Below are 27,616 nucleotides of genomic sequence, written 5' to 3'. Positions count from 1 at the left end.
CCTTCCAACAATCCTAGGAGCTATTGTACTCCCAAGGGTCATCCTGCCTGTTCACCGCCCTTAGCATCCCTCCCCCATCACGCCCTTTCTTGCACTAGCTTAAACTGGATGGCCAGGGCCTCCCCTGGTGGCACAGTGGTTGAGCGCTGGGCTGCGAGGCTGCCCACAGCCTCTGCAGCGCCAGTTCATTCCCTGGCCGCCGGCGAGGGTCCCACAAAAAATAAATAAATAAAAAATAAAATAAACTGGACGGCCAAATACATGACCACCCCCTCAAACACATCTTCAATGCATTTGCCTCTTTCACCTCATGGGAGGCTTCCTCTGTCTGGGTCAAATCCAGTTCTCCTCCTGCTCTTATACAACTGAGTGGAGCTGGAGAAAGAAGCACCCATCGTCAGTTTTGTTTTAGTTTAGGTCTCCTCCAAGCAGATCCTGAGAGAACTATTTGTGTGCCGGTGACTAGTAAGTAAATGCTACGGAGACCAACAAGGAACTGGGAAAACTGGTCAGGGAGGAGGAGGCAGTCAGGTGAGAGTAAGAGCTGAGACAAGGTCGCTTGGAAGGCAGCTTCAGCCTAATCTCACTGTGGGGAGGGGACACTGTAATGAAAGTGACACCTGACAGCTGTCATATCTCTGCGGCAAGGATGATGGGGATTTAGCATTCCGGAACGACCATCAGCGGCTAAGGGCCATCTCTGGCACTGTAACATTCAGGCCAAAGAAACTCCACTACGCCAAGGACAGGCCAATACAGAGCTTCAAATGGTGGAGATTAGAAGCAAAAGTCACCAAACCAGACAGTGCATGGAAACAATAGAAATCTGGGCAAAATACCACTATCTACTAAAGTAACTACTCTTGCTTCAAATTCATGGCCGTGAACCTCAAAGTGAACCCTGCCAGGCAATCATAATGTATTTTCTTAGCCCTGGATAACCCCACATTCTTGGCTATTTCACAACTTCTTTCTCTTCAGAACCTCCAACACCTTCTTCTCTGATTACATAGTTTCTGGCTTGACTGAGAAAACAGGAGCAACCAGGTGAGAACTTCCACCAGCGCACACTATCACATCTACCGCATATGAGCCCTCTACCAGGTACCCTGCGGCCCTCCAGAGCATCTGCAAAAGAATATTCACGCTCCTGTCTGAGCATGGTCCCTTCTGCAAATCCGATCCCAGCTGCTCTAGCTGCCTCAAGGACTTCCTTCCAGTCCCCTCTCTCTTGTTTTCTCTCTCTTTTCACTGTGACACAGAAACTGTTACATTTTTTTAAAGACTTGTCTTGACTCCTCTTCCCCCTCTACTTAAAACAGCTATAGTGTCATGTGCCACGTGGAGATACTGTGTTGCATGATGGACGGCCTATGGAACTGTGGTCTGTGTATGTGTGCATGGCCTTAGTGTGTGGTAGGCGATAGATCTAGGATTGCGTCAGCACACACTTGATGTTCACACAATGAAATCACCCTTGGACACGTTTCTCACGAAGCCATGCATGACAATATTCTCCTTTGTGGAAAAACTCAAAACCTGTTTACACGTCCAATTCTAATTTCTCTTCTATTTTTAACCCATTTCAATCAAGCTTTCATTCCTCTTTCCACTGGAATTACTTTTTCAAGGTTGTTAAAATTGCTATGGAATCAAACCATGGTTTCCCCTCCCTCTCTGCTCACTCCTCAGACTCCCTGCCAAGTTCCTCCTTATTCCTCAACTTCTTAATATTGTAGTGCCTGGGATTAAGTCTCTAGATCTCCCCTCTCCATATAGACTCATTTTCTTTTTCTTCTTTAGTTTTATTGAGGTAACATGAGTTTACAATGCTGTGTTAAGTTTCAGGTGTACAACGTCTCCCCTCAGTAACTATATATACATCACCATAGCCACTGCCAAATGTCCAGTCACCATCCACCACCCACCCATAGGTCCCCTCTACCATTTCCTCCCAACCCCTGCCCTCTGGTGACTGCTGTTCTGTCGTCAGAGTACAGATGCTTTTTCTGGGTACCGTCTGTGATCTCATAGCTGGAAACCTCCTCTCTGTCAAGGATTCCCAGATGTAAGTGTCTAGTCTCTGCCCCGGCTGCAGACTCCCATATCGGGCCCTAAGTTTCTAATTTTCCCCCTCAAATTTGCTTCTCTAGGGCCATTTCTACTTCATTTCATAACTCTACCCTTCCAGTTACCAAGGCAAAAATGAAATAGTCTTTCTCTCTCTCAACTTTTTTTCACACCCTACATCTGGTCTGCCAGGAAACTCTTCAAAACAATCCAGAATAGGGCTTCATGCATATTTTATAGTGTGCCACTAATGTCTCCTAGATCATTACACTCTAGCCTGGTCTCCTCACCTTCCCCCCGTCAAGTAAACAAAAAGAGCATCTCAGCTCAAATCAAGGCCAAAGTCCTTGTAAGGGCCAATGGGGCTCCTGTTGCCCTGGCTAACACCCTCCAGGCCCCTTGTCTCATATGCCCTCCACACGAGGGCATAAGCCCCATTCGGAGCCTGTGCCCTTGCTGTTCCCTCTGCCTGGAGGACTGGCCCCTGATGACCCCCCGCAGGACTCATGGCCCCCTCTCCTTCAAGGCTTTGCTGAATGCCACCTCCTCAGCGAGGCCTGCTCCTATTCTCCTTGCTTTCCTCTAGAATTCACACCACCATCTCCTACATTGCAATATTTAGAAATTGATTTTGTTTACTATATGTCTTTTACAAATAGAATGGAAGCTCCAAAAAGGCAAGTTTTTGTTTTTTTTTTTGTTTGTTTATCCTCAGTGGTGGAGCAATGCCAGGCACATCTTAGGCACCTGGCTGCAAACCACAGATTTTGTTGTATCAAGCTAAACAATACTTTTGTTATTGCTTAATTCTAAATATTTTACATGTTCATATGGTATAATGTTTGTAGAGTCTAAAAATGAATTTTGCATAGGTAAAAAGGAACATTTACAAAATCTATAAAGCATAATAACACAATAGACGCCAGCATTATCACTGCCCAGTTTAAGAGACCATTACCCTGTCGCTGAAGGTGCAGTATGAGCTCACCCCCCAGGGAAGCCACGGTCCTGTTTTTTTTTTTAATTTATCCTTTCCTGGAAGTTTATCTCCTTAAACAACATACTGTTTAGTTGTCCACTTTTCTGATTGTATTGTGTATGGCAGCCGAATCATTTTTGCTCTTCTGTTTTGTCAGTACTGAAATTTGAACTCTGATCTATTTAGTTTGGTTTCAACACAAATCTTCTAGGAGAGAAATCTCCGCTCTTTTTTAATTCCACTTCTCCTTCATCCTCCAATATCCACTGGAACATAATACCCTTTAATTCTGCACCCCAACTGATCCACCTTCTTTATGAACCATTTTTTATTTTCATTGAAACGAACAGTTAAGGAATGCAAGTGCCAACGACAATAGCCACTGGTCCAACGTGCTGTTACGATACTTAAGCCCTTTCACCTATTTCCTTTCATTTAATCACCAGGGTTACTCAGAACAGGCTGATAACACAGATGAAGAAACCGATCGGTTGGCATTTCCAGTCAGTAAGATCTAATAGAGCTCTGCTACACTATATCTAGTATATTTGAGAATAGTTTATCTTTTAAGTTTTATTTTCTGTTATATGACAGCAAATAGAGTCACTCGCGTGGGGACGAGTACTCTCAAGATGCTCATCCCATGCCATTCCCTCATTAAAATAAAAAAAAAAAGAAGTGAATCCCGAGACAAATTCCGTGATTTGCCCCGTGGAAGAGCTAAGATTAGAACTCGGATGCTCGCCCGGCGGGTGCCATGAACTGTTTCAGAAACCAGGGCTTGTTAACAGAACCGCGCGGGGCTCTCGGGAGGAGGGTCGAGAGGTTCTCCCGGAGCTGGGCGGGCTCTCGAGCCCCCACGCGCGTCCAGCTTCGGCTGCCCCGGGAGGGCTCGAGGCCGGCGCGACGCTTGCAGCCGAGACTCCTCCACCGCGGGACTCCTCGGAGCCGTCTGGCTCCCCGGAGTGTGCCCGGAATTCACGGTACCCCGAAGGGCGGGCGGAGCCGCGCCGGTACCTGTACTGGACGGCGGTCAGCCCGGCCTCGGGCTCGGCCCCGAACCCCGGCAAGTGCTGGTCCAGGTAGGCCTCCAGCGCCTCGCGGTCGAACCGGTGCTGAGGCAGCACGTCGGCCGTCTCGGGCTCGCGGGAGGCCGGGGACGCCATGTCCGCCGCAGCCGCCGGAGCCGCCGTCCAGGGGCCTCAGGAGGCGGCGCCCGCGGCCCGGGCCGGGCGGCCCGGCTGGGCGGCCCCGGGGGCGGGACAGCGCCGGGCGGGCCGGGCGGCGCCAGCCAATCACACGCGCCCTGGGCGGCGCCAGCCAATCACACGCGCCCTGGGCGCCGTTGCCGAGCAACGCGGGACGGCGCTTCTGGAGCCTGGAAGTCTTTTTGGGAAACACCTGTCCCGCCGAGTGTGTGTTCGGATTTAAAATGCTCTGTCGGCCTCAGAGTTGGAGGAATGGCCGCCAACAATTTAAAGAGAGCAAAATCACGTTAATCGCGACGGGCGGATGAGCTCGCCAAGGCTCTCCCATCTTTACGTCGGACGCGCGGCCAGCGGAAGACCCGGGTCCGGTTCAGAAATGGGCCCGCCGGAACCGCGAGCCCGGGAAGAAAGGGTCCCCCGGGTGGGAGAGGCACCGTCGCCGGCCGCCCGGACGCCCGACCCCAGCCCGCCGCGGCCCGCGCGCTGAGGCCGCGGGGCGGGAGGAAGTTCGCGGGGGCGGGTTCCCGGGGAGCGGGGACGGCCGCACGCCGGAAGCGGGGCGGGGCGGCCGCGGCGGAGACGTGTCTTCCCGGGGCCTGCGCCGGCGCGGCCCCTGCCCTCCCTCCTCGCGGCGCGGCCGGCCCGGCAGCGTGGGGCGGCGGCGGCGGCGGCGGCCCGGGCTGGGCGCGGCGGCGGGAGTCCCAGCCATGGCCGAGCCCGTGGAGCGGCTGCGGCAGCGGGTGCAGGAGCTGGAGCAGGAACTGGCCCGGGAGAGGAGCCGGCGCGGCGCGGGGGGCGGCGAGGGGCGCGGCGGCCGCGCCCGCATCGCGAGGATGAGCCCGGAGGTGGTGGACTCCAACCCCTACAGGTGCGCCGGGCCGGGCCGGGCCGGGGGGGCGGGGGCGCGCGCTCGGGGACCCCCGGGCCGGCTCCCGGCCTCCGCCGCCCCTGCGCGTCCTGGCGGCGCCTCCCGCACGCACGAGGCCGAGCCTCGGGCCTGGCCATTGGGTGTTTTCTGTCCCTCAGAATCCCCAAGTGGCCCTGCCATATGGCGCTGCCCCTGCGCCTCCTGTGTCACCTGTCCAGCTCTTCCTCCCACGGACTCTGAGCCTCTCGCTGCCGCAGGACTGACAGTAATAACACCTGTCGGAAGGTGGCATGAAATGTAAAGCCCGCTAAGCTTGGACTCCTCCGAGATTATGAAGTTGGGGTGTGGTGGGAGAGCTGGGTTCACTCTGAAGTCATCGACTTAACTACCAGCCCTGTCTGCACCTCTCTTTTCCTAAGGCTTGCACTGGAATATGTGGCCGTGGCTAGCTTAAGAAGGGACTCCCTGCCGAGAAGTGGCACTTTAGGCTATTTCGTTGTGCAAAAGTCCGAGCATAATTACACGAACCTGGAAGTTTACACAAGCCTAGGCCGTATGGTGTAGAGAACTGGGGCCGCCTTTCAGTTTGGAACCCAGACGTGCATCTAAATTCCTCAGAGGAAGCATGTCTCCAGGGCAGGGGAAGGGGAAGGGTGATTAGATTCAAGTCCCAACTCAATGGTTGAGTAACCTTGGGGAAGGTCTGAGCCTCTCTGCTTTCTCACTGTAATATGGGGATAATAGTACTGTCTGTTATTGTTGCTCTTTCCCTTTAAAGATAGGAAAGCTTGCATTTTAAAAAAAGGTTTTATTGATGACCTATCAGTGAAAGTCTTAGGGTCTGAATATATATGTATTTTTTAAACAACCTAAACTAAGTTGTGCGTATGTAAGTCTGTAGATGGAGGCATGTCAGAGGATCCCAGTAGACAAATCTTTAAGAAGGTAAAACTGACTTAAACATCAAATGCGTGTGACTATATTTAAACAAGTTTTCAACAACTGAGGTTGAGTTTGTGAAAATACACAGGAAATTAAGCCTAAGTGGAAAAATAAGTGTTCATTTCAAGGATGAGAATTTTACAGGAAAGGGCAAGTTTTGATATACCGCATTGCCCAGTTGTGAACAGTAATAACAGCTGGCCAAAAGCACCACTTCACAATACTAAGAGGCTGGTATGATGGGAAATATTTGTGTGTTGTAGGGACCAAAGGTAGGAGTGGAGTCTTCAGGGAATGCCTAAAACTTAAAATCAAGAAATAACAATGTTAATGTGTTATTTAGAGATACTTGGTAACAGCTGAAGGTGAGAAAGGAGAGAAAAATGGGAGGCGGGCCAAAAGACCCCTGAATTTCCTAACAAGCCTGGTAGAGCTATTTGACTCTAAAAGTGTAAATGAGTGGGAATCGTCTAGATTTTTAAACTACATAAATATTTAAAAATCAAAACATTGAAGAAGATGCCAGAACAGGCTAGCAATAACTAGGTAAAGTACTTCTTAACTTCCTTTGCGTATGATTAGTGCTTGCTAAAAGTAAACGTCCCCCCTTATGGGCAGAGACCACAAGTAAATAGAATTCTATTATTGTGATGTTAAACATTAAATCTGAGTGTTAAACATTACATATATATAAATACTCAGCAAAGGAAATGTTCAGATTTCACTTAAATGACCCATTCTCATTTAAACACTTAACATTTTAAGTCAATAGGTCTCAATCTTGGTTGCACATTGGAACATCTGAGGAGCTTTAAAAAAAAATCCTGTTTGCAGGCTACACAGGGTATTCTGGCTTCAGTGTTTTTACAGCTGTCTAGGGGTTTTATCTGATAATATCAGAGCCAGCCGAAAGATTTCTCCTCTTTTAAAGGATTAGTAATGACTGAGTTTTGGCATTTATTTTCTATGATGATGTAGACTTATCTATTAGAAAATTGTAAACCTTAAAACGTTATTTCTTTGTTTTAAGCCGCCTGATGGCCTTGAAACGAATGGGAATTGTAAGCGACTATGAGGTATGATAAACCTTTCCGTGTTTTTGAAGATGACTTCAGCAAATGAAAATCATTTCTGATGAAGATTTATTAACCAAGACATACCTAATTTTGCATTTCATAGAAAATCCGCACCTTTGCCGTGGCAGTGGTAGGTGTGGGTGGAGTCGGCAGCGTGACTGCTGAAATGCTGACAAGATGTGGCATCGGGAAGGTAAAGCATTTCTCTTTGCCTGTCGTATAGGGACCTGCTCACTCTGGAGGGATCAGGTACAAAAGAGAATGTTTTTTCTCATTACTAATGGTTTAGCAATTTGCAGTACCTTTCTTCAGATTGTTCTTCCTACCCAAGGGGCTTAAGACATAAACACATTGAAATGGAAGCTGATATCACTGTATATTAAACAAGGACTACCTAATTGTGTTCAGGGTAATATATAATATATATGCTATAATAATATAATTAATAATTATATATAATAATTATTTATAATATATATTTTCTTCAGGGTAATATATAAGCAGTTTGGACTTGTCTTTCAGATATAGAAACTTAAGAATGCTAGTAAATTCATAAAAGTGTGTGAGTGAAACAATGAAACCTCAAAAAAATTTTTATTTTTATTGAGGTAACCGAAACCTCTAACAAATATGTTTTATAAGACAGAATAGAAAGTATGTATCTAGCATATTTTTAAAATTGACCTGGAGACTACTTCCAATTTTTTTAACTCACACATTTTTTTACTTATGTCTAAAATTGATTTAGATTGTGATTAGGAAAGAGAACTCAGAAATCAGTCTACCAATCTTAGATTTATAAAACCAGCATCTATGATGTATGTTATATAGTGGTTCAGTTCATAAGCTTTCCACAATTCTGTTCGCTTTATCATTTTGATAAAGCAAGCATTTTCCCACAAAGTTCATCTGTGCTTTTTAATGTTAGTCTACTCATGCTTCAAATTTTTTATAAAAAAGGTTTCTCTTTGCATAAAGTTGTCTTTGCCTCAAAGTTGGTACTAATTTATCCAAACAGGCCAGCCCCAAAATAATAATGGTGTTCATTAACATTTTAAAGGCTTTTAGGAGGTTTACAGAAGTCAGTCAACAGTAGTGTGTAGCTGACATTATTACCCTGACATACCTGGGATCAAATTTAGGGTTTCCTGAATCCTGTCCTCAAATTTAGGATTTATTGCAATTTACTCATAAATCAGCCATGAGGCCTAAACTCAAATTTAATACTTAGCCTGACCTAATAAACACTGTTGAATAAACTTAAATAAACATATTTTGGAAACTCTGAAGTAAGTTTGGAAAATTATCATAGATGGCTAAGTGCTTTTTTAGCAAGATATTAAAGGGTTACCCAGTTTGATTGTTAGCGGCTGAGTTTATTTTTTTGCAGCTTCTGCATGGAGTAGAAAAATCCTGTTCTTATTTTTATTGTTAAAATATAGGGTGCTGAGAATTGTATTACAAAATCATAGAATTTTAGATCAAGGAAGATGCCTTGAAATCCTTGGGTCCAACCTGTTCTGATAAGAAATGGGATCTTTTGAACACTTTAAAATTTGTGTTTGTGTGAGTGACAAATGCTATCATATCTAAATATATAACAGGAAACAAAAGCTGACCAGCTGGCTACTAATTCCATTTGGAATGATCTTTTTGCCAAGGCATGGGTATATAGTGTCCTAGTCATAAAAGGAGTCATATTAAACTATAATTTTAAGTTACAGCATTTGTTTTATCTTATTTAAAACATTTATCTAATAGGTTCCTGGCTTTTAGCAAAAAATTGGAATGAAGTCAGATGTTTACACAATTTTTTAAAATTGCAATGAACATTAATTTCTCTGAATCATTTACAGATAAAACAGTACATTGCTGGGTTGGGGTGCAGATACTAGATTGAGAAGGCCTGGATTTGAATTCCATTTCCACTGCATGTTAGCTGAGTAACTTTGGGTCAAGTCCTCAAGTTGTCTCATTTCTGAAATGAGGATAACAGTACCTATGTCTATACCTCATAGAGCATTAAAAGAGCTAATACATGGCACCCAGTGTTTTAGAGTTAGCTAATATGATTACTATCGAATTGCTAAACCCATCCAATGTGAAGTCCACTAGTTTGTCTTTGTTGTTTTTAGGTTGGGCTTCAGTATGTTTTTCAACAGAAGACCCCTGTTTTTTAATTTCAGTTGCTACTCTTTGACTATGACAAGGTGGAACTGGCCAATATGAATAGACTTTTCTTCCAACCCCATCAGGCAGGACTGAGTAAAGTTCAAGCAGCAGAACATACTTTGAGGTAAATGGAATAACAAAGACCATGAGTGAAATCTGACTTTGTGTATTTGTATGACTTACCCTAATGTATGAATGGATCTAGATGTTTCTCTCTAAATGCAGGTTTCACTTATACACAGAATTCTCTTAGCTTTTGGATCTGGGTTGGCCACCGTCTTCTGTGTAGGGATAGCTAATAAGTATTTTATGCTTTGAGGTGATCTCTGTCGATACTGCTAAGCTTGGTAGCTGAGAAGTGATGACAGCTGTAGGCTGAGAAGTGATGGCAGCTGAATATGCATGGCTTCCCCAATAAAGCTTTATTTATGGACTGTGAAATTTAAGCTTCATATAATATTCACATGTTGTAAACTATTGTTATTCTTTCACTTTTTTTTTTCCTGTAACCATTAAAATGTAAAAGCCATTCTTAGTTCAGACCTTACACTACAGGTAGCAAGCAGGTCAGATTTGGCCTGACAATCATAGTTTGCCAACCCTCACTTTCAGAGGTTCTTTGTGGCCCCAAAGGTACTTTTGCTGACTTGAATATGAATGAAGAAGTCTTTTTGTCAAACTGAGCTGTAGCTAGCAGAGGCGACAAAGGCTTAATTCCCAGCACATAGATGGTGGGAACATTTTAGCAGTCCTTCCACACATTTTGAACCTAGTCCCTGAAGTGACAAAAGAGGTGACAAAAGACGATTTTGAATTTGCTCTTCTTTTCCTCATATTGAGAAATAATTGACATACATGACTGCTTAAGACATAGGGCATGCTGATTTGATTTACTTATACTGGGAAATTATTGGATTTTCTCTGAATAACTTGAATTCTATTTCTTTAACCTCTGTTAAATGATCTTTAATTCTTTTAGTCTTTTTCCTGCTTTCTCTTACTATCCTACTAGTAATTTTTAAAATCATTTCCTTTTTGCCTCTTAGGAACATTAATCCTGATGTTGTTTTTGAAGTGCACAACTACAATATAACCACAGTAGAAAACTTTCAACATTTCATGAATAGAATAAGGTAAAATCTTAATTATTTTATACAATGTCCAGCTCAATTAATAAGTATTACTAGGAATATCTACTCATGATTAATTCAGTGAATTGGTAGACTGACATATGTTTTTAAAATAGTTCATTTTTAGCATAATTTTATGTGTTAGGAACGTAGTTAAGTGTATTGTAAAAAAAAAAAAAAATACTAACAGCAAAATAAAAACCAGAAACAAAACCTTGTTATAATGATATAATAAGTTATCCTCAGTTATGACTTATGTGTTCTAGATTATTTTTCTATCTGAAAGTGGTTTTCTGTAAAAACTTTTCTAACAACAGTGAAGTATTTTATTAAATTTTTATTACATTTACATTTGTAGTGAACATGAATGAATGTTAAATCTGAAATTTGTTAGAAAAATGGTAATTTCTGTAATAGTTACTGAATCTTTACTATTAAACACTGTGTCTTAATTATACTTAAACATTTACTGAAAGATTAAATGTGACTGAAAAATAATTAGGATATATTTTGTGTCCTGATTTTTTTTTTAAAAAAAATTTTTCTTTGCCTAGTAATGGTGGATTGGAAGAGGGAAAACCTGTTGACCTAGTTCTTAGCTGCGTGGACAATTTTGAAGCTCGAATGACAATAAATACAGTGAGTATTCCTATAGTGCGAGGTGTTGTACTTAAGGACTTACACACGGTCCCATACAGCCTGACGGTATATATTCCCCATCCAAAAAATAGTTCTGTGTCTAAACCCTTTCACAGTGTGCTGTGTTTACTTTTAATGTACCTTTAGCCTTCTTTTGAAACTTACCCATAGCGCGGGGGCCTGTTGGCCTTGCTGGCGGTGGTATGCACTCCTGTCCTACTCTTGCTCATGCCAACAGGGAGAACTAGAAAATGGAAACTTCTGATGTATGATTTTTTTAAATAAATGCATATCTTATAATACTGGTTATTCTTAGCATTGGCCTTAATTTTTTTACTTTAAGTAAATCTATAAATATTGTAAATTGCCTACAGACATGCTTTTTCAAAAACATAACTGAATTTTTTCCTTTAATTATTGGTTTTAACTTTTCAGATAACAGTTTACATTTCTTTGTTGCTGAAATTATTTTAGAAAAATTAATTTTTACATTAATAAGATAGCCAGTGAGCTATGGCTCAGTTTAGTTAGATAGCTACTTACTGATTGCTTACTTGGATGCTGTCAGGTTACTTTTTTAAGAGAGAATGGCAACTGCCAAGGGATTCCTTACTTACAACTTTCCTCTTTTGGTCTGAAAATTAATTTTCTAAATCCTTGATAATTCATTTAGTTAAACACAAAAGAATGTTTGGTAAATTATTTCTTGGTCTTATTCTTCTGTTTTCATCTACTTCTGCTAAGGCTTGTAATGAACTTGGACAGACATGGATGGAATCAGGTGTCAGTGAAAATGCAGTTTCAGGGCATATACAGCTCATCATTCCTGGAGAATCTGCATGTTTTGCGGTAGGCAGCCTGCATTTTGGGCTCTTTTTTACTGTTAAGTATTAGAGTTCCTAGGGGCATCAAAGAAGCTGTATTACAATTCAAAGAAAAAACAAACCTGGACTGTGAAGAAATGCTATTTGAAACATCTACTTTTCTCCCTTTCCTTTGAAATGCCTTTTTTTCTTTCTCATGCAGTGTGCTCCTCCACTTGTGGTTGCTGCAAATATTGACGAAAAGACTCTGAAACGAGAAGGGGTTTGTGCGGCCAGTCTCCCCACCACTATGGGGGTGGTTGCTGGGATCCTCGTCCAAAACGTGTTAAAGTGAGTGAGGACTACTGCTGCTGACTAGTCTTGTTTACTTTTGATAAAGATAAATATGTTTTAGGAAGCAGCACAAATATTGGAGTTACTAGTTATGTCTAGTTTTTTGAATTTCTTTTGACTTAGAGAGCAGAAGGGGGCTTTGTGGCATGCTGCAAAAAACTCTGTTTTGATCTCATAGTGCTTAATGAGTGAAAACTTATAAGATTTTATTGAGCTGTACATTTAAGATAATAAATTTTATAGTAAGATAGTTAGATTTAGTACCATCTCAGAGATTTCTAAGATTCATTTCTCCACGGGGTTTTACTTAGTAGATTTTAGCCTCTCTGAAGTTTGTTTCCTAAAGTCGTTGACACAGTTGTCAACATTTTCTCCTTATTAGAAGTTCAAAAATAAATAATGCATTCTCTGAAATGGAATAATCTTATCTTTTCTGCATTTAGGCAGCTCATACTAGTTGAGCCAGACCCTGTAAACAAGATAAAAAGTTTCTGATTTCTAGGTTGCTTGTTACAAAAGTTGCTGTCTACCTCCAAACAATTTTTAAACAAGTTAATTATTTCTAATACTTTCATGGTTTTAATTAAGTCCACTTTTTTAATTTTTCTAGGTTTCTGTTAAATTTTGGTACTGTTAGTTTTTACCTTGGATACAATGCAATGCAGGATTTTTTCCCTACTATGTCCATGAAGCCAAATCCACAGTGTGATGACAGAAATTGCAGGAAGCAGCAGGAAGAATACAAGGTATAAGTCAACCTGTCAGAATGTAGGAAAGATCACATTGCATAGGACAGTAACTTAAAAAAAATACTTATTTTACTATACAAGATAAATGGATTTTAGATTTTTAGTTTCAATTTATGTATTGTGCTTCACAAATTCTGTTCACTGTCCTTTCTGGTTTTTAATAAGATAAACTGTTTGAATTCTTGATTATTGCTTGAGAGAATTAAAAATGAAAAAACACTTTGCTACCGTTTGATTTCTACAGAAAAAGGTGGCAGCACTGCCCAAACAGGAGGTTGTTCAAGAAGAGGAAGAAATAGTGCATGAAGACAATGAGTGGGGTAGGGACCCTTTCATAGATTATGGAATGGCAGCATGAAACAAAATCTCTTATGGGTGGGGATGCAGTTATACTTAAGATTATATAAATATTGAATATTGCTTATTAAGTTCCTTAAAAAAAACCGTTAAAAGGTCAAATTTAACTCTATAGGTATAGAGTTGGTATCTGAGGTTTCTGAAGAGGAACTGAAAAATTCTTCAGGTCCAGTTCCTGACTTACCAGAAGGAATTACAGTGGCATATACAATTCCCAAAAAGGTACATCTAAAATCTGATTTGCCCTAATATCATAGGAGAGAAAATATCTGTCTTCCTTCATCTTCACCCTCTTAAATAAAAAGTACCGTTGCTGTGGTTCCCATTTTAGACATTTGGCACTCAGCATTCAGATGTATGAGTTAAGCAGTGTGAATATAGACATGCACAGCACATTTTAAACTATTTGAAAATATAAATATAAAATAGTTTTGTTTACTGATTAATGGCTCAAGTGAAATAGATTTTGATTAAATGAGTGTATCATTTTTTTTTATATTGGTAGTTTAGCCATAATGCTACTTAAAATACCACTTTGGTAGAGATCTCAAGAATATTAAAATCACTGCTTTGTAAATCAAGAGACTGGGGTGGGGGAGTAAAGTGAAAGACTGTCTCTTCTAAAAATTAGAAGGCATATTTATTAGAGAAAATTTATTCTGTGAATTTATTGAACATGGTTAGAACCGATTATATATATTCCTAAGTATCAAGAATTTTAAGTGCTTTTTTGTTTGTTTCCTTCATTTGTTGATAGCAAGAAGATTCTGTACATGAGGTATCAGTGGAAGATTCTGGTGAAAGCTTAGAAGATCTCATGGCCAAGATGAAGAACATGTAGAAACTGAACTGGTCTATATTTTATTTCCTGTTTTTAAACCTATTCCCTTGGCAAATTTCTCCCTTGCAATTAAAAAAAATCGTTTTGAAATGAACAAAAATAAGGTAACATCAATTGAGTTTTAATCTTCACTGTTACACTTTTTGATAATACAAATTTGCCAGTTGCCCTCAACCTTGGACTGAATCAACAGCTCTCCTGAAACTCATGTTTCATTCTAGTAAGGAAACGTCAAAGGATGACTACAGGCAGTTAGAAACCTTATTGAAAATTTAGCCTTTGAAATGTTTTGGCCTTTTTGGAGGGGTGGGGAGGAAGGACTAATTTGCTGCAATAATCCTTTTCTTTCTAGTAGTCCTCAGGGTCTCTTGCTGAGGCCATGGAGAATAAAGTAGTATGTGTCCTCAAAACAAAAGGACAAGAGGTACAACCTGGTGGTTAGAGCTGGCAGACTCTACGCGCTGTTTGGAACTGCCCTCTACAGGAAAATAGCCCACCACTATTAACCAAGCCAGTAGTAAATTTTAAATAGTTATCCTGTAAAATAAAAATATCTTCTCAAATGTTTCCTGATGACATCAAACTGAAATATAGACACTGGAAAAGTATGTAAACATGTGAACCGTATGTTCAAAACAAGACAGAGATAAATAAAAGAGCACTTTTTCCATGGATAGACAGGTGAAGGTACTTTTAGGAAGTACAAATTATATATTTGCAGAGACCAAAGAAAAATCGGTGCATCTGTAGAACCTGTATCTGGAGTCAGACGACTTTCTTAAAGAGCAAAGTATAAATATAAGCTATTATCTATGATAATAGATGGGTAGATCATACCCATCATAGAGCTCCTTCCGAAGACTTAACTTCAATGTGGTTCCTCAGGGAACCAGATATTGGCAAGGATTTGTCCTGGATGGTGGGCAAAAGGCCTAAATTGCCTCTGCTGTGACTGACATGTATTTATTCATCCCAAAATACCATTTTCTCTGAGCATGTTCACTAAATCAAAGCTGACAAACTGGTTTTCTCTGGAGCTGCATACCAATAATAGAAAGCCTTAGTGGAGATCAATTCCCAATGGTTTGGAAACCAATAAAGAACACTATTCATGGGCTGTTACTATGATAATCTGATACTTTGGTGATTTTTTTCTTTTTGTTTTGAAGGTACGGATGTCTAAGTTGTATGTCTGGGGAGGAAGTGTTAGTAAAGCTCTAAAAACTAGTTTCAGAGAGCCCCAAATGTGCAGTCTGTTAGCGTTTAAGTCAGTATGTTAGCCTAAGTATGTTAACATAAGCCGCCAGTATAGCGTCCTAGATCATTGCTCTCAAACGTGCATATGAATCACCTAGGGATTTAGCAAAACTGCAGATTCTGATTATGAAGGTCTGGGGAGAGCCTCAGAATCTGCATTTTTAATAAGCTCTCAGCTGGAGTCCATGTTCACAGGCCACATGTGAGGAACCAGGCCTTAGAGAACACTGATTAAAGCCCTTTAGAGCCATCAAAGCTCAAGCTAAATAAGATACTCAGCAAGTATTCACAATACTCAAATCTTTTTACAATGTTCAATGAATTAATATAACCCTCTTGAATAAACTGGAGAGGGAAACGGAGAACTTGAAATTAAACTATTAGTAGTTTAAAACAGCAAAATATGGTTATTACATCTTTTACCTTTACAATTAATATATGTTGGACTCTTACAAGTATTAAAATTGAAGATTTTACATATAAATACATAAATGATACAAAACTATATCCAAAATGTGGCAATATTTATAAAAAATACTGAACTTTCAATATAAAATGGCAACTAATGAGAGTTTGAGATAAGTGTAGAGACAGCTCTTAAAGGCCGCTTGAAAGAGATAAAGGAGCATGTCAAGTCCATATTTGGGGGAAGCTCAAAGAATGCCAAAGAGCTCGGTCTGTCACACATTGAGGACATCAGACACTACACACAGTAAAGCAACACAGTGTGGACAGCTCAGCAAACAAGTCAGATACCTTTTATGAGCTCATTTACAGGAGACAGGCAAGCCTTGCATAAACACGATCCCTTTATTCCTCGAAACTTTTCTTTGAGGTAGAGAATTGGGCCAGGCTACTGCTGAAAAGCAAGACAAGGAATGATGAGGCTAAAGCAGCTGTTGAGAGATGAAAAGAATGGGATTGTTAACTCTTGTCTTGATTGCTCTGCCAGCCCTTGTGAACAGAGACCGACTACTCTTCATGACCAGCTCTCCGTGTCACCTTAGCTCCCTACATGTCTCCAATCCCTTGCGATTGGAGAGGTCATTCTTTTAAATAAAACCTACATGACAGGGCCTCCCTGCTGGTGCAAGGGGTTGAGTCACAGTGCTGTGAAGCTACCCATACCCACTGCAGCATGGCACGAGTTTGATCCCCGGCAGGCCAGGGTGCTGGCCACATGATGCAGCAGACCTATCTCACCTGCTATTCCCCTCAGCAGTGTATTTCAGTCAATCCGCTTGTTCTGTTCCCCACTCTGTGTCTAGTGAGTCCTCTCACTGCCCCCAGCACCTCTGGCCTGTACCCCAGTTCTTGTATGCATAAATAAATCTTTAAAAAAAAAAATGACAATGAGGGCCTCCCCGGTGGCGCAGCGGTTGAGCGCTGGGTTGCGAAGCTGCCCGCGGCCTCTGCGGCGCCGGTTCGATCCCCGGCTGCTCCCCGGCCACCGGAGGAGGATCCCACATGGTGCGCAGACCTCTCCTGCCACCCACTGCTCCCCTCAGCAGTGTACTTCAGTCCTTCTGCCTGCTCTGCTCCCCACTCTGGCTCTGGTGAATTCTCTCACCCTCCACGCTTCTGACTGTACCCAGTGCTTGTATAAACAAAACAAACAAACAAATATAATTAATAAATAAATAAACATGCCTCTATTTAAAAAAAAAAAAAGACAATGACTCAACTTTCAATATAGTCCAATATAATTTCATACAAATATCATACAAAGCAAACATCAGTTAAAAATCACACAACATAAAAATAAATTTTCTTAAAAACGTTTTTTTAATAAAGTTTAAATTCTAATGTTCCAAATGTTTCCTAAGAGTTTATCCTAGGGTGCATTTGCAATGAATTGTAATAGCTGCTGTTACCTTTGTCCTTGGTGAAGGAAAACATTAGGAGAATGGGTTTTTAAGCTAAAGGTGTCTCCACTTGAGTGTCGAGAAGGAGCTTTTCCACCCAAAAGTGAGGCTTCTGCTTCTTTTATTTCCATTGCCCTTTTGTATAGCTCAGCAGCTTTTTCAAAATCCCCTTCTTCATAACTTTGAGAGAAAAAAATTCTTAAAATGAGAATCTAACCTTTTAACAATTCTACATGCCCTACAGGATTCAGAAAAACAAATTGTGAATAATTGTTCACTTTCCCCCTGGCTTTTTCTAGTGTATTCGCTCAGGCAGACCAGTACAACAGTATCTAAGCTCTTCCTCCTATCTGGACTCTCTGGATCCTCTGATGTCTCATAGGGTCACCATCAAGACAGGGTTAAAATGCATGCAATGACATTGCTAAGGGAAGTTATTCTCTGCATGCTGAGGTAAATAAAGCAAATGTCAACATGTACTTTATGGTGAATTAGCGCTGAGCAAACTGCCCATGTCCCCCCAGGGTCTGCTGTTGCCAATATAAACCATGCTTCAGGGTACACTGTGTAGACTTCATTTTGCTTCTGGACACTAGGTTAGCATCTCTTGAAGTAAATCAACCAAAACCCCTCCAAGGAAAAAAACATGCCACAATGAACATTTTGTGTTGTTCTGAGTCAGATGAAAGCTGTTCTAAAAGGCAGTACTGGCTGGATGAGGAAAGTGAAAAAATTCTTACCTAAGCACAGCTAAATTTTTTAATGTTTCTCCAACTCGAGGATGCATCCGGCCCAGGCTGTCTTCATAAATCTTTAATGCTCTTTCATATAATGGCAAGGCTTCAATGTGTTTTTTCTTATTTAAAAAGAAAATAATAAAGCTCACTTAAACACACTGGATTTCTGAAATGATTATTAATGTATTCTAGACTAAGCCAATCTATATGGGTAAGCCCTTTTAGAATGTTATTATCCTAAAACATGGGGTTAGACAGATTAATTTATGATTAATCATAATGGGAAAAGCAGTATAGTAGGAAGTCACAAAAAAACTTTTTTTCAACCTAACTTGGTAACCACTGACTTCACACAATAATACAAACACAAACCTGTTTATGGCTCAGTGGGCATGGTACCTGTTTATCACCCCTCACGGGCCACAGCTTAAAGACAATTTGAGATATAGAGATGGAGTCCAGAATTGACAAGACTAAGCCTCTGCCATAAACTAAAGACTCGGTGTTTTACACTAAAAGGAAGGGCCCTTACAAATGTAACTTCAATAATTTATAAGTACTTAAAGGAAGGAGAACAGATCACTTAAAATTCCTTTAATTATTATTACTGTGCCTCATCTAATTCATGTTTACCTATATTTTACATTTCTTAATGTCATTCATTCATGAAGAGTTAAAGTGTGGGAACTTACCATTTGGCTATAGAGAACCGCTAGGTTCACCAAGGCAGTAGCTACACTAGGGTGCTTTGGGCCAAAGGATTTCTGCCGAATTTCAACCGCCAGCTCATACAAAGGTACAGCTTTGTCAAGCTTCCCCTAAAAAACAAAAGTGAAATCTAACAAAATATTAAAGCAATAAATACTATCTGATCAGAGCTTTTTCCATAAATCAAAATTGTATGAAAAAGTAATTTTGACGGAGAAAATTTCAGGCGCTTTCCTCCCAGTTTAACGGTTCAGTTTATAGATAACTGAAATGTAATAAAGTATTTGTAGGATAACTGAACATAAAGCATTTTCTCTCATAACTCAGAAAGCCTTTTGGGACTGCCCGTCATTACTCAGTTTCTGGTGAAGTAAAACCAGGCCAGTTAAAGTAGGTTTGCTACTATACATCATATAGAGTGTCATCAAAATAAGAACTCATTGCCTACCAAATCCTTCTAGAGTTTTCTAATTTTTTTTTTTTTTTACTTGAAAGTTGGGCAGCAACAATGGGTCCTTCTCACTAAAACAACAACTTCAGTGTCAGTATGACCAAGCAGCATCCCACAAAGTCCAAATCCACTTTCCACAGCCCTGAAACCACCCTAAATGAAGTGAAAGCAGACTTCTCTGGCATTATTTATTTGGAAAAACAGCTACAAAAATTGCAAACATAAAAAAAAAAAAAAAGGACAGAGGGTTGAAAAGTCACTTCTCCAAAGATGACATAAAGATGGCCAGCAGGCACATGAAAAAAAATGCTCATTATCACGTATCATGAAGGAAATTCAAATCACAGCCACAGTGAGATACCACCTCACACCTGTGAGAAGGACCCATGTCAAAAAGGACCAGAAACAACATGTGTTAGTGAAGATGTGGACAAAAAGGAACCCTCGCATACTGTTGGCAGGCGTGTAGACTGTTTATGGAAAACAGTATATTAAAATATCTCAAAACATTAAAAATAGATCTACCATATGTCCCAGCAATTCCACTCCCAGATATTTAACCAAAAATTGCAGAAACACAAATCTGAAGTGATATCTATACACTCCTATCTTCATCACAGCACATCTTACAATGGCCAAGCATGCAAACAGCCTACATGCCCTTAGACAGAGGAGTGGATTAGAAAAATTTCATCTATATACACAATGGAATACTACTCAGTTTTGAACACAAGACAGAACTGAAGGAGATGTGCTAAGTGAAATAAACCAGGAGAAAGACAAATACTAGAGGGTGTGTCACTAATATGTGAAATATAGAGAAACAAAACAGAGTCAGACAAAACCAGTAACAAGCCCTAGAAATATGACTGTAGAATTGAGATTCCCATAGAAGGGCAGGGCGGGGGAGAGCAGAGGGGGAGGGAGCACAGTGGACTATGAGGACTGTCGAGGCCTCGGTGGTGGGTGTGGTGTGATGACATACACCTGAAGGATGTGATCCCATAACTGGTTGTAAACCAATGTTGCTTCAATTAAAAAACAAACAAACACTCATGAAAAATGTCAGTATTGGTTATTTCTGAGAAAAGAGATAATAAACACTGCCTTTTTTTGTAAAAAAAAAATTCCCAACATCACTCAAAGTAGAGCCCTATGGTGAAGAATGGTTACATTTAATTGTTGGCACAGAAGAGAGTGAAATTAAAATCTTCACTTAATCCACACAAATACTTTCTTCATCCCTGACAAATAGGTGATCTGCTATATATTATGGCTGCTTAACACAGTGAAGGTAATACTGTTGAATTTCAGAACTTCTGAAGTATAAGAATAAGGTTTAATTAGAATGCTGATAAATGCATTTGTATTTAGAATACATTTTAACAAATCTAAACCAGTACTTTAAGTATGAAACAGTATTTTTAAATGTCCTACTCAGCTATTTGTTAAAAATTAAATCACTCCACAAAAATCTGCAAAGAGCTGATGAGACTCAACAACAACAAAGAAAATAATCCAGTCAAAAAATGGGCAGAAGAGCTAAAAAGAAACTTCTCGGAAGAGGAAATGCAAATGGCCAACAGGCATATGAAAAAATGTTCAACATCACTTGTCATCAGGGAAATGCAAATTAAAACTACCATGAGATACCATCTTACACCAGTGAGAATGGCACATATTTAAAAAACTAGCAACAACAAATGTTGGCAAGGATGTGGAGAAAAAGGAACTCTTCTGCACTGCTGGTGGGAGTGCAAACTGGTCCAACCACTATGGAGAGCTGTGTGGAGATTTCTGGACCTACTAAACATAGAGCTTCCATATGATCCAGCAATGCCACTCCTAGGTATCTACCCAAAGGACACAGAAACATCCATTCCAAAGAACACCTGCACTCCTATGTTTATAGCAGCACTATTTACAATAGCTAAGCTTTGGAAACAGCCCAAATGCCCAGAAATAGATGACTGGATCAAGAAGATGTGGTACATATATACCATGGAATATTACTCAGCATTCAAAAAAGATAAACACAAGCAATTTGCAGCAACATGGATGGCGCTGGAAGGGATCATGCTCAGCGAAATAAGCCAGAAAGAAAAAGAAAAATACCGGATGGTCTCACTCATAGCAGGAATCTAGAAAACTTAAATAAGGGACCAGGAAAATGAATAACTATAAGAAAGTGAAAATCAAAATCAACAAAAATCTATGAACCAGAGACACTTTTGGGAGGGTGAGTGGCGGGAGGGGAGGGATTGGGGTCAAAATGGGGGGGTTGCAATTGTATGGGGAATATAAAAATAAAATTTATTATTAAAAAAAAATATTAGACATCTACACAGAGAATGGGATAAGGGAGGGTGATGAGTAAAAAAAAAAAAAAACAAGAGGGAAGGTCTTAGTTATCTGAAATATCATTATGGCTATTTTGTTGAAAAAAAAATAAAAAAATAAAAATTAAATCACTGACTTTACAGCTCACAGTAAATAATCTATGGGTCAGAAGATTTTGCAAACAGTAAACAGAGCTTAATTGGTATGTTATAAAGCACATGTAAGCATGCCCAGGAACCTTACCATTTTCTTATATAGGATTGCGAGATGCTTCACAGTATAAGCCAAAGAAGGGTGGTCAGGAGCTAGAGCTCTTCTCCGAATGTCTAAGGCTCTTTCATAAAGTTCTTCTGCTTTCCCATACTGCTTCTTTTCATTGCAGAGAGCAGCCAGATTATTCAAAGACTGGGCACAGTCGGGGTGATCTGGGCCCAGAACTCGCTCCCTCATTTCTAAGGAACGCTTCAGAAACTGGTCCGCTGTTCTAGGAACAAAACCCAGAATAGTTGAAATAGTTTATTTCCTAGAGGTCAGATTCCCTAGCCCTAATTAGATAAAGAACTGAGGCATTTTTATTCAAAAGTCCAAGCAAGTGAGATAAAGGATTAAGCTCAAAACCCTCTCTCTCTCTGGCCCCCCATCCTTTCTTGTCCATTTCTAGAAAAGAAAAATGTAGACCGATGAGTTTGAGGACCAAAAGCACCCCAATTGTGTCCTCAGCTCTCCACTCACTTCTAAAGACAAACCCCTAATTATTCTCCAAAACAAACCTTCTATATTTTTAAAATTATCAGACCTAACTCAAATAAAAGAGCTTGATAACTCGCTCTCCCTTTGGAGTTAACACTAAATAATTTTCAATAAAAAAATCTTTTGTGGGGCCTCCCCGGTGACACAGTGGGTTGAGCGCCGTGCTGTGAAGCTGTCCCACATGGCGCGGCAGACCTCTCCTGTCTTGCCCCTGTTCCCCTCAGCAGTGTATTTCTGTTGTCTGCCTGTTCTGTTCCCTGCTCTGCCTCTGGTGAATCCTCTCACCCTCCTGCGCCTCTGACCTGTACCCCAGCTCTTGTATAAAAATAAATAAATCGGGTTTCCCCGGTGGCACAGCGGTTGAGCGCTGGGTTGCAAAGCTGCCCGCAGCCTCTGCAGCGCCAGTTCAATCCCCGGCTGCTCCCTGGCCACCAGAGGAGGGTCCCACATGGCACGCAGACCTCTCCTGCCGCCCGCCGCTCCCCTCAACAGTGTACTTCGGTCCTTCTGCCTGTTCTGTTCCCCACTCTGGCTCTGGTGAATTCTCTCACCCTCCCGCGCTTCTGACTGTACCCAGTGCTTGTATAAATAAATAAATAAATAAATCTTAAAAAAAAAAAAAAAAAGTAAAAAATAAATCTTTTAAAAAAAAATCTTTTGTGAAATGAGCTAAATAGTTTTACATTTTTCTGATATCCAATGTGTGAAATTTGCTTTATTTATCTGACAGCCAAAGGAATATAAAACCACTCATTTTTCAGAAAGTATAAATATTAACGCCATTTTTGCCTTTTATCTTCAAATAAACAAGAGTAAAACTACCAGCCATAGATATTGATACTTTTGTTTTCTCTTTGTCCCAAGTTTCTTCTGAGAAGCCTTGTGCACAGTATCATAAATGTCATAAATTCGTTCCACACTAGGGAATCTGCAGAACTTCTCAGCTACTAGAGAAGCAGCAGCGACAATGCCAGGGCCTTGGGCCAGTGTGTCTGTGTGCATGGTTCATGCACGGATCTAGCACATTCCCTCCCATTGTTTCAGCCTGACTTGATAGAAATGGAAAACAGCTTTGGACCTAGACGGCCAAGTGCACACTTGTTTCATCATTAACCCCACGGTACTCACTCCAGGTTATTCTGCAGATAGTAGAGAACACCCAGTTCATTGAGGGTCCGAGCATTGTCAGGTGTGTCTTTACCTAATGTAAGTTCTTCCAACTGCAAGGCCCGTCTACGTAAAAGGGCAAATCCATACTGGAGCAAACACAGAATATGAACAACAGTTACTAAGTGAGTGCAGCCTCTGATTCTGAACAATGTGCTGGGTACTAAAATATCCTTTGTTTCTTCCCTTTAAAGCAGATTACTATATTTTTAAGCATCACCTGAATTAGTCTAATGGTTATTGATGATACTCATATTTCCACAAACCATCACCTTTGAAAACTGGTCAAAAAATGTTCTGTGAAATGATAAGACATTTTAGCAAAGCAAACTGAATCCCAAAGTCCTTCCAAAAGATCAAGAAACTGAACTATCATGCAGGTATTAGTGACTGCATTGGGAAATGCTTCAACATCAGGTACTTAAAACTGCACAGAACACTTGCAACTAGTAGATAAGTAAGTTCTGGAGACTGAAGGCAGAGGACAATGAATACAGACAACAATACTGTGTTATAACTACCAAGCTTGCTAAGAGATTGGACCTTACTTGTTCCCACCACAAAAAAAAATGATTGTGTGATGAGCAAGGTGCTAACCATAGCTACAACAGCAATCAGAGTGCAACAGAGAAATATATCAAGTTGACATGTTATCTACCTGAATTTATGCTAGGTCATATGTCAAATATATATCAAAAAAGTTCCTCAGAACATTTTAAGTTAAAATATAGATACTACAAATAGATTTATCAGAAAAATGAAAATAAATTTTTTGTACCCAAGGGTAAGAACTTCTTTGCATTTGAATCTAATACAAAATGTTCACTAAATTTTTGGTATTTCCTTTACTAACCCTTCAATGAAAAAAACTGAAGCAACTTTAAACTTGATCTTCCAAAGTCTAACCTTCAAATGAAGTTTTCACTTGAAAAGCTTTTTAATTTTCCCCAGTTTATTGAGATAATATTAACATAATATTGTGTGTGTCTAAGGTGTATAACATGATAGTCTGATACACATCCAGCATACAATGGTTACCACAACATTCAGTTCTGCTTTTTGAAAGTCTATTAAATTGTACTTCTCAGTAATACTAATATTTAAACATGCAATATAAATAACACAATGTTAGTATTTTTATGCATCTTGATTATGATATACTTTTTTCCTCTTTGCTTCAAAACCAAACCCAAAAGAAATCTCTCATTACCAAGTTGCCTTTTCTCCTTGTTTCTTTCTGACGAATTTTAAAGGATTTTTTCCTAAAATGTTCAGCTTGTTCATATCTTAAAAAAAAAAAAAAAGGAAAGGAAGTCAAGCAAAAAGACATAGGTGCAAAGTATCGCACTTCAAGGAAATGAAAGCACTCCCTCATCTAGTATAAAGCCATTTGTTTTTACTATTAAACACAGCATCATTTCTAGAAGTGATAGTCACAGGGAATTAAAACTCTTTAACAAAAACCTTCATGAAACAAAACAGAACAAAAAAGGGTAGTCTTTTATGTAGCAGACATTTGAACAGATGTTTAACTCATTTAACCCACAGTGAATCTGTGGAGGACACACTAACTAAAAGAAAAGCTTCAATTTTAGTTTGCTCTATCCTCTTCTGCACAGGCTAATTTTTGGTGCAATATTCACAAAACTTGTGTGGAAAAAAAAAACTTCTAAAAATTAAAAGAAATAATTCCAACACGTATTACTTATGGAGCAAAAGAAATGACTTCCGATGGAGGAAGATATGACATTCAGTCGGTGTCTAGTTGATAAGAGAGACTTTTTATCATTCCAGGGACTGGCAAAGTTTTGCTGTAAAGAGCCAGATAATAAATATTTTAGGTTTGGGGTCACATGCCCCAAACACAGAACTCTGCTATGGACACAGGGAAGCAGTGAAAACCTACAGCTATGTTTCTAGAAGACCTTCTTTACAAAACAGGGGGCATCAGGAGCTGGCCTGAGGCCCACGGCTGGCTGCCTCCAATCTTAATAGTGGCAAAGCTAGTCTGGGAAGGGGTTCCATGCAAGTCTGGCCACAAGACCCCATGTTCCTGCTCTGTCCTCACAATCTATAGATCATAATAATCTGTAGCTCTAATTTGCTGTTTGCCCCCATGAACACCCAGACCAAGAATTCATATTTGAATCTCATGCATTCAAAAGAATATACTTAGGAAAATGATAGTCACAAGACAAAGCCCACTACTTAAGCACACTGAGGTCTCTAACTCCTTGTCATAAAGCCAGAGTATTAGTGATCTAAATCTTACTTATTTTGTTTCTGGTACAAAGTTGCAAGGGCCTCAAGTTCACGAGCAATATGTGGATGGTCTGCACCGTAAGCATTTTCTGAGATTTCCAGGGCCTGTTTATACAGCTGCTCTGCGTTGCCGAACTTCTTCCACTGCACGTACACACTTGCGAGTTGGTGGAGGGACTGGGCCACTCTTGGGTGATCAGGATCTAAAGCTGTTTCTCGAATTTCTAGAGATCTCTGCAAAGGCACCACAGCCTAGGAAATAAGTTGAAAGGCTCTGAGATTTGCCATCTGGTGGACACACTAGTGGAATCTACATGACCTTCCAGCAAGGAAGGTGAGTAAACACGAAAACCCACATGTTGTATCCCTGCTAGGTTACCTGACTGAGAAGGCCAAGATCCTTGAGAAACCGCCCCAGGGTTTCGTAGAGGTCGGCTAAGCAGAGCATGTTCTCCTCGCCCTCACAGTCTTTCTCGTACTGTTTCAGGGAATCAAAGTACTCTGCGGCCATGGCGCCCTTGTCTTTGCCAACAAACTGCCAGTAACTCAGCAACTCAGCAAAGTGTCCTCTGGCAAACAAATAACAGCAATTTGATGAAAAACAAACTTTAAAACCCAGTATCAAGTGAAGAGGCCAGAATTCATAGCAACCTATTATTGGCAATTTGTTAGTAGTCAAGACTGCGGCCTCAGCTCATCATCTGGGCCCAGCCCCAAAATGAGAGATGATGGAAATTAGACCAGAATAAACTACAGGCAAACCATCATGATATTTACATTGCCTTTCATCAAGGCAAGTAAACCTGCGCATCTGTAGCGGATGCTATGCAGGATGAGAGAGCTCGAGAATGAATCTGATTTCAAAGGAAGCATGAAAATTGGGGTGGAACTCAGACTTAACTTACAAGGTGTCACAAAGAAATTAGAACTCACTCAGGGGCAAAACAAATCATGTACCTACATTTTGAGAAATGTCTAAATTCTGAAGTGAGATAGAAAACCCCTCGTGGGGCTGGGTGGTGAGAAGCTAGCTCAAAGACGCCCACCACTAGCAAAGTCACACACAGCAGGAGAGGCAGGCAGCATGGCTATGAGATGGACCAGACTTCCTATAAAGGCAGCTCGGCCAGAACCTGGAGGCTGCTCGTAAAGAAGCCTGAAGGCCTGAGAGGCGGACATCATGAGCCTCCTCGTGGGGGGAAGGGGTGCATTTAAACCTGTTTAAGTGGGAGTTTAAGATATAAAGCTCTCAGCTGTTTATGTTTTCCTTGATGATCTTTGAGGCATATATACACAACGGAATATTATTCAACAATCAAAAAAGATAAACTCATGCCATTCACAGCAACGTGGATGGAGCTAGAAGGAATTGTGCTCAGTGAAATAAGCCCGAAGGAAAAAGAAAAGTATCAGATAGTTTCACTTATAGCAGGAATATAGGGGAACCCAATAAGACATCAGTGTAAAAAAAAATAGTAACAGTACAAAACACAACAAAGCAAAAGCGGACAATTATAAATCAGCGACATCCTGCAGGGGCAGAGGAGGGAGGATCAGAGGGAGGGAAGGAGGAGCACAGGGGACTGAGGTGATGGTGCACGGGTGCCCTGGGGAAGGAAACTCTATGGGGACTCCACCTGAGGGGATGGGGGGAAGCAAATATTGTTTAAAAATGAACAATGATGTAAAAAAATTTTAAAAATTAATAAAAAAAAAGAGAAGATATAAAGCTCTCTCAAGGCCATTCCAGCTCTGATTGTATGAAGACAGCAATCCTCTCTTTTCTACTTGGAAAACGTAGATTCTGGTGGCAACTAGGACACCGTCTTAACATTTCTCCCAGTGTTTTATTTTTCAGGTACCACAGAAATGGGACGACTTTTTAAATTAA

The 27,616-nt window shown here is 40.7% G+C and overlaps 3 protein-coding genes across 8 annotated transcripts in view; 1 reads left to right on the top strand and 2 right to left on the bottom strand.

Moving 5' to 3' along the window:
• ACAD11 (acyl-CoA dehydrogenase family member 11) overlaps positions 1–4,220 on the bottom strand; it is a 60,898-nt gene extending 56,678 nt beyond the window's left edge. Inside the window, exon 1 of the mRNA XM_037524328.2 lies at positions 4,067–4,220. Coding sequence (XP_037380225.1) covers positions 4,067–4,215 — 149 coding nt within the window. The 5' untranslated portion in view covers positions 4,216–4,220. The remainder of the gene's footprint in view (positions 1–4,066) is intronic.
• A 645-nt stretch (positions 4,221–4,865) lies between these two features.
• UBA5 (ubiquitin like modifier activating enzyme 5) lies at positions 4,866–15,701 on the top strand. The gene is made up of 12 exons (XM_037524346.2): positions 4,866–5,125; positions 7,098–7,143; positions 7,247–7,336; positions 9,330–9,439; positions 10,362–10,448; positions 11,000–11,084; positions 11,829–11,933; positions 12,111–12,238; positions 12,852–12,987; positions 13,235–13,310; positions 13,463–13,569; positions 14,105–15,701. The coding sequence occupies exons 1-12, from the start codon at positions 4,965–4,967 to the stop codon at positions 14,186–14,188; spliced, it is 1,215 nt and encodes a 404-aa protein (XP_037380243.1). The 5' UTR covers positions 4,866–4,964; the 3' UTR covers positions 14,189–15,701.
• NPHP3 (nephrocystin 3) overlaps positions 7,250–27,616 on the bottom strand; it is a 41,301-nt gene continuing 20,934 nt past the window's right edge. For 2 of the 6 annotated variants that reach the window (XR_008549397.1, XR_008549405.1), the window contains exons 20-32: positions 26,105–26,294; positions 25,736–25,977; positions 24,674–24,749; positions 23,425–23,552; positions 21,790–22,030; positions 18,740–18,865; positions 18,051–18,166; positions 17,320–17,490; positions 16,202–16,304; positions 12,886–12,999; positions 12,031–12,155; positions 11,250–11,328; positions 7,250–7,379 (exon numbers count right to left, since the gene is read on the bottom strand). Coding sequence is in view for 3 of the 6 variants with exons in the window: in XM_054688537.1 (XP_054544512.1) it covers positions 17,316–17,490; positions 18,051–18,166; positions 18,740–18,865; positions 21,790–22,030; positions 23,425–23,552; positions 24,674–24,749; positions 25,736–25,977; positions 26,105–26,294 (1,294 nt within the window). In the remaining 3 variants the exon portion in view is untranslated. Of the gene's footprint in view, positions 7,380–11,249; positions 11,329–12,030; positions 12,156–12,885; positions 13,000–16,201; positions 16,305–17,125; positions 17,491–18,050; positions 18,167–18,739; positions 18,886–21,789; positions 22,031–23,424; positions 23,553–24,673; positions 24,750–25,735; positions 25,978–26,104; positions 26,295–27,616 lie in introns of those variants that run through there. The other 4 variants (XM_054688537.1, XM_037524358.2, XR_008549406.1 and 1 more) reach the window with 3 other exon arrangements.

The sequence above is a fragment of the Talpa occidentalis genome, unplaced genomic scaffold (genome assembly GCF_014898055.3).
Source record: "Talpa occidentalis isolate TD23 unplaced genomic scaffold, MPIMG_talOcc4v2.1 talOcc4.10, whole genome shotgun sequence".
Classification (NCBI taxonomy): Eukaryota; Metazoa; Chordata; class Mammalia; order Eulipotyphla; family Talpidae; genus Talpa; species Talpa occidentalis.
This window is presented reverse-complemented; position numbering and strand designations above follow the sequence as displayed.